Genomic DNA, 7,350 nt, shown 5'->3' with positions numbered 1-7,350 from the left:
ATGACATTATTTCATAGATTGTATATAGGGGTAGGCATTCGGATCGGGTAGTTCGGGTCCCGACCCGATCCGATTGGGTTTGTGCAATTTTTAAAGAAAAAATCAGGTATCGAGTTACCTGATACCCAACTTCTAAAAGTCAACTCGGATTTCGGGCAAGAGAGTCCTATCTGATCAGACACCCGATATTTTAAGGAAAAAAAAAAACTTTCTTTTTCCTTCAAATATTTCTTTTTTTTTTTTCTTCTTTAACAAAATATCCTTTTCAAATATTATTTTACGTTTCTCTTATTTTTGCAATTTATATTTTTACAAACCCTAAAATAATATAAAAGAAAGTGAAAGAAATCTAATAAACGCAAATATTGTTTAAAGTTTAATTTTCTTCTTATATGCTTAGTTTATAATGAATAACTTAATTTCTATTGTTTAATAAAATTTATTGAAATTAAAATTTTTATTTTTTACTTCTTTTCAATATACTAAATGATTAAGAAAATATATTAAAGTATCTTAATAAAAATAAAATAAAATAAATAGGTATCAAATAAACTTCGGGTCGAGATCGAGTAGCTATTTTAACTATCTGAAATTTGGGTTACCAGACCCGAACCCAAAACACCACCCAACGCCCACCCCTACTTGTATATGGTTATAAATAATATGAAAATATTTTTCGTTTATGACGGATTCCTTGACATGTTCGAGGTGACTGTCTAGCCTTTCATATTGTATTGAACCTATATACTACCATTTATTTAATAAAATTTATATTTACCAAAAAAAAATAATATAAAAATATTTTTATGTTAGATATTTGTTGTTTTCTTTTCTTATTATAGTTGATAATAAGAATAGCAAACCGTTTGCCTTGATCATGTAACAAGTTAAATATTTCGGCACAAAATGATAATCATTTATGATCTAGTCTTAGCAACACTGCATCATATAATACATCACTCACCATATGAAAATTTAGAGACAAAATTTATTTATTTTCAAAAAATAATTCGTGAAGCTAATAAAATATTTATACGGCATAAAAGTTGGATGTTGTAAATATTGTGTTATTAAAATACTATCAATTTTAGATGTATATTTTTTCCTAAGGATCTATCTACTCGTTGACAAGAGTTATAATTATTTATGTTCCGGGAAACAGAATATCACTTATTTCATTATGTTTCTAACTAAAATTTCTTCTTCTTAGTTCTATTTCTATGAAAAGGTAAACAAACCATCCTATCTATGGATAATGTTGCAATATATATTATATACCATGTGATTTACTAGAGTCCGGTAAGCACTTACTCTAATGCATCTTCAAATTTTCCGAGCATTTTGCCTAAAAATTTTAATATACATCTTGCTATCACTAAAATTTTGAGAAGGAAGATGAATAGTTTTGATGATGAACATGACTTGCAGCCTTCTTTCATGCAATTTTGTGCTTGAAAACACAATGTCGGTCTGGGGACTTTGGCATAACAGCTGGAACAAGAGAGCTATGGAAGGCAGCGCCTGATGGTGCACTCTCCATTGGAACTGGTCTGTGTTATGGGTTCTAGTGTTTTTTTATTTTTGTGGCTAGTGCTAATCTGATCTTCCTCTTGATGTTCTGGATTTTGGCTTTGCTGTTTCTCTTTTCATGAAATGATCATTTCAGTTTCCTCTAAAAAGACATGTAATATAAATTTAGAATTCATACAAATTTAATCAAAAGATTACAAATTAACCCCAAAAACTATTTTTTTAGAATTAAAAATAAACAAAATATAAAACTTTCATCATCAGGCAAACTGCATCCTGCCACCCTGTGTCATCAACCCCCTAGAAATGAGCAAAATACCCCCTTAGACATCTGGTGTGTGAATCACGTGCCATAGGTGCATTTTTTATTGAAATTTACCTATAAAATAACATTTATATCCCTACATGTGAACCGTTGGATATTATTTTATATATACATCAAGTATCAACAGTTGAGATTTAATAAACAAATCAATAGTTTAGATCTTTTCTTATTTAAATCAATGGTTCATATTGATATACAAAATCAATGGCTCAATCAGGCACAAGGTTAAACACTTAGCAAATAATCTTAAGTTTCAAATGAATATTTATTATGCCTGCTTAAAATCGAAGTTGCTTCTTATAGAGAAAAGAAGAGGGGGAGGTAGAGAATGGCTCAGTTAAAGACTTGGAGCTAATCTATCATTACAGAGGAATGAAGAGGGCTGCAGACCTTTTGGCAAATAGGAGATCAGCTACTTTTGACAAATGATCACACAATGCTTAATGCCGGTTGTTCTCCAAAGATATTATGGAAATGACTTAAGAGAATCATGTATCAAGATTACTTAGCTTCCATCTGTAAGAAGACTGGCTTGTAGATCATCGAAAATTCAAGTACGGTTTTTGTTTTCACTAAAAAGGTTGATTGATTTGAAATCCAGTGATTGGGATAACCAGATAAAATAGTTCACCTTTCCACCCACTCTGGATCCTGATCAAGATTTCGGGTTCAAACTAAAGTACTGGAAAGAAGAGTCTGCTTCCAACGCCAGAAATTTCATAAAATCAAAATCATGGTCATATCACCAGAGAAAAAACAGTGAGGGGCTGAAGAGAGCACCGACCATTCTACCATGATACAATAACACACTGGGAGAAAAGACGCACAAGGAAACTAAGCAATTACACACATCACAAACATAGGAAACATATAAGCCACTTACAGTTCACAATCAGCTTGTGTTCATTGCTCATAGCATGATCCAGGACCGCCTGGAGGCCTTCGAGCATAAAAATTTCTAACTGGGGCTGCTGGAACCCCACGACGAGTCAAGAGACAACGGAAATACTCCAATCTTGGCAAAACACTTGATCTAGGATTTCCTGAGGACTCCTTGTTGCTCCATAAGCGCTCTACAGGAACAAACAACACAAATTACCAGAATGCAAAGGCACCATAAAAAGTCTTTTTACATTGAATAGAAAGAACATCAAGGTCTTAATATTACTCCTAAGTTGTGGCACATCCTGTGTATGGGCATAACTTTTAAAAATATTTAAAATAATATGTGTATAAATTGTATTATTCAATTTTTGTAGATCAAGAAATACCTTAAAATTTACATAATATAATAAATTAATATGAATATCTGATTTATGAAAAATTGTTGATAAAAGAAGATAATGGCCTAATATTGGAGAGATAAAAAGATGCATGAGATGAAAAAACTACCAAAAAGTGGTTATGCAAAGGCTATGACACCAAAGGCCCCTATTCAATTATATATAGTATATAGTACTAGTGTGTGTCGCACACTCAAATGAATGTGCATAATAAATTTAAAAATTAAATTTAATTGTAATTTTTAAAGTATATTTCAATTGAATAAATTCAAATATTAAACCAAAAAGAGAGAGAGAGAAAGAGATGGTAGATATCACACTTAAGAAGTTAAACGTAAGAAGTTGAGAACAATGAGAAAGTTGCAAGTTAAGAAAAGAGAGATAAGAGTAAAAATGATACTAAAATTTAGGGTTAATTAAACGTAGACCCCCTCTGAAAATGGGAAAGTACATTTTCCTCAAAAAGATTTGAAATGACGCTTACGCCTCCTCCAAAAATTCTTCGTTTACACCTAACCCCTTCCATTAAAGTTGGATGAAAAATGCAGACGTTAACAAAAGAGATTATATAAATTTTCAATTTGCCCTCAATTTACCATTCCCATATATACTTTTGTACTTATAAGGGATATATACTCCTTATAAGTACAAAATATACATGGTAGTATTAAATGAGAGGTAAAATTGAAAATATATGTAATTATTTTGTTAATTTCAGCAATTTTCATCCAAACCCTAACAAAAGAGGGTAGTAAATTTTCAGAGGGTGTGTAAATATAATTTTGAAACTTCATCGGGGAAAGTGTAATTTCACATTTTTAGAGGGGGTCTAAGTGCAATTAACCCTAAAAATTTTAAAGAAAAGGCTGACCAAATATTGTAAACACGAAAAGGCAAGTCTTCAATAATAATAAATTATAGATATATAGATATAGATTAAAAATACCTAAAAGTATATACAAAATAATAAGTTAATACAAATATCATTAAGTGCCATTTGTGAGTATGAAGTCCCTTTTTCTTTTATATTAGTATAGATTAGTGTAGATGTAGTACTAGTAATTATGACACACTCTGCATAATTCTTTAAAATTATTTAAATAAAATATTTATATAATTTTTATTATTCAATAAAGTATATACAAAATATAAGTTAATATAAGTATTAGATTTATAAAAGAAAATTGATAAAAGAAGCTATTAATATAATGTTAGAGAGAGAAATATGCATTAGGAAATTTAAAAAGGACCGAAATAAGGACTCGCATTTCAACTGCCAATACGTTGCTTCTAACATACCTGCTGCTGCTGCTGCTCGAGGCCATATTGTTTGTTGAACATTCGAGGCATCAGCTGTTTCACCCCACATGCAAACTTCCCCACCAAGCACAAGTTTTTGTTCTGAAACATCAGTTATCCCTTCCAATGGCTCAGCATAATAGACTGACTCCCAGGGGACATCTAAGTGGTCAAGATACCAAACACCTTGGTTACTGAAAATGCATCTAAAACCTTTAGCAACAGCCTTTGGACAAACACCGGATCCCAACCTACATTAATCATGTAAGAATTGTCATTCCTCAGATATCTCTGCCCTATCTGTAGCAGTTTGATACACTGTCTACATTTAACAAGATACTCACCAATTATGTACCACGGTCCTGGGGTTGAGACTTGTCGCAAATGCATTGAAGGTTTCTTCCCTAGAACAACAGAAATTTGATATCAAATATTTTTACCTTGCAATTATCACGAATACAACTTGAAGTCAAGAAAAGAGTTCCAGTTTTTGGATGAAGCTCATCGAGGGAGTCAGAAAGAAGCATTTCCATTTGCTTGCCTGGAATAATAGAAAAATTGGCTCCAGGTTTTGGTTTGTGAAATTACAAATTAAGCACTCACCAGTTAACTGGAGTCCAATTTAATGATATTGCGATTTCCTGAGCTCTGAGTACGAAATATTGATATGCATCTTTACCAGTCATGTTATGATCTTGAAGCCTGCATATTGTGTCCACAACCACAGAAAACAATTTAACTTAGAAACTTAACTAGAAATTCATGGTACTGAGAAACTGAGAGAAAAAGTTATGTTGGTTCCAATAAAGATGTGGTGTTTTACAGACAAACATACAGGAACCAGCTACATCAGTATAAACAATATTTTAAGGGGCCATAATTTTCAAGATTCAGCTGCAACCAAGACCTAGAAACCTATAAATCATGAAATGACATTAAAGGGAGGAAAAAATGTGATTTTAGTTTAACCAACAAGAAAATGAAATATCATTGAAAAGACTATACGAAGGCAACTCTAGCAACAATCATAATTCACAGCCCAAAACCTTTGAACTGATATAGATAGTACAGAGATCATTGATGCTTGGGCTTTAAGAAAGGAAACTTCACTTTTATGAGGTTTTTTCATTTGTAAATCAAACTCCAATTTAGCATAAAGCAATCTTCTTTTCAGGTCCTTGACAAACCAATAAACAAACTTAATACTTCCGGTCTTCCAAATTTATTGCTCCCCCTTTTCCTTCTGACAACAATATTACAAAGATCCTTAAAAATTTAACTTGTATAATTCTAATGTAAAGCTGCGAGCCAACTCAAAGTGCTGTTGATGGTCCAGGACGTTTTAAAGACAATGGTACATAAATGTGCTCCTGCACATATGTACAAAATGCATGATATGCTGGGGAGATTTATTTATCTGTTTTTTCTTTCAAAAAATTACAGCAATAAGAATGCAAGAATAATTCTATGTCTTCTCATCTTTGCAAAACTGATGTTTTGATCACGTATGAAGTGCATTTCTTCTATTTGTCTGATCTGACGGCATGTCTTAGGATTTCACATTGATCATCTAATGATGAATAAACACTTAATCTTTATATCAGCTACAATCTGACAACCCCCATAACATTGGCAGGACTTAAGTGAGAAAACTTTACAAGTAATTGAAGATGTAGGACAGCCATTAGAGTAAAAACCAATAAATAAGGGAAAGATTTAAAGAAGAGGAATAAGGAGATTTAGGAAGAAATTCTCTCTCTGAAATCTCCCCAATTGAAATAAAGTATTAGAGACTCTCAATGAAACATCTGAATCTAAAACACGCAATCACATATCATGAAATAGCTTAACAAACTAGTCTATGAACATAAATTAATTATGTGTCACACGAAATTTGTAAATATACGATATTAGGTAAGAAAACAATGTGCTTTCAAGATGCTTTTTATGTGCTAGGTGCACCAGTCCCACCTCCCACATACATGCACAGTAATATTTCAAAAGCTGCAGACTATGTCAAAGTGAAGCAAGAAGTTGAAATTTCGTAGAGTACAATAAAGGCAAAGCTGACAGAAACCAAATGGAAACAATCATACTCCCTTATGGCTGAGTACAAATGTGTCCTCTTGAGTCCTTCAAACACACACCCTGTCACGTCGGAATTGATGCGCATGCACATCAGAGTGCAGAGATGGACCTACGAAGGAAGAAGCTTCATCTACATATTTCCCTTAAGAAGTTGGCATAACCCAAGTTGATGTAGAAGCTGTTAGTGCACATTTTACCAGTCAGATATCTCTCATAATCCATGTGAAACTCTACAATCAACCCAATTGGACAAGTGCAGTCCTCATAATATTTCTACCCACAATCTAGATTCATTCAAAATACACATGATCAGGTTAGCAAACCCCATCCCCCAAAGGAATGACTTTGATACAGTTCTAATATATCCCGGTTCCATGTGGCAAGGCTAGCAAGCAAAACTTCAATGAAAAGGATCCTGTCAGCAAGTTACTCAACATTTCATAACTGTGCAAAAGTAACAAACCCGGTGTAAATTTGCTTACAGGGACATCCTTGTTACACATTTGGCCATACTTCGCAACGTACAATCAGTGATAATACCATTCTGCATGACTGAAGCCCATGGTGATGGGACTCCATGCAAGACTCAATATATACAACGAATCCCATTACAACTACTGCAATATAACTTCCATGAACGGTTAAGTTGCAATAGAAGCCTATTTGTCAATCCCAGGGCTTTGTTACAAATTGTCAAGTTCCAAACCCAGTATATTGGGATCTGAAAGCAAGATTCTAACATAAAAGACTCTTCTTGCAACTACTTGACCTTCATCCTTGCATAGCCAATACCAACTTCAGTTGCTAGTAAACTCATTGCATCCA

The 7,350-nt window shown here is 33.0% G+C and overlaps 1 protein-coding gene across 1 annotated transcript in view; it reads right to left on the bottom strand.

The window, feature by feature from the left end:
* Positions 1,585 to 7,350, bottom strand: part of LOC105161032 (beta-hexosaminidase 1) — a 16,471-nt gene continuing 10,705 nt past the window's right edge. The window contains exons 12-16 of the mRNA XM_011078592.2: positions 5,041 to 5,139; positions 4,782 to 4,841; positions 4,438 to 4,688; positions 2,739 to 2,928; positions 1,585 to 1,672 (exon numbers count right to left, since the gene is read on the bottom strand). Of these exons, the coding sequence (XP_011076894.1) occupies positions 2,759 to 2,928; positions 4,438 to 4,688; positions 4,782 to 4,841; positions 5,041 to 5,139 (580 nt within the window). The 3' untranslated portion in view covers positions 1,585 to 1,672; positions 2,739 to 2,758. The remainder of the gene's footprint in view (positions 1,673 to 2,738; positions 2,929 to 4,437; positions 4,689 to 4,781; positions 4,842 to 5,040; positions 5,140 to 7,350) is intronic.

The sequence above is a fragment of the Sesamum indicum genome, linkage group LG4 (assembly GCF_000512975.1).
Source record: "Sesamum indicum cultivar Zhongzhi No. 13 linkage group LG4, S_indicum_v1.0, whole genome shotgun sequence".
NCBI lineage: Eukaryota > Viridiplantae > Streptophyta > Magnoliopsida > Lamiales > Pedaliaceae > Sesamum > Sesamum indicum.
The sequence above is the reverse complement of the archived record's forward strand: the minus strand, read 5'-3'. Positions and strand labels throughout refer to the sequence as shown.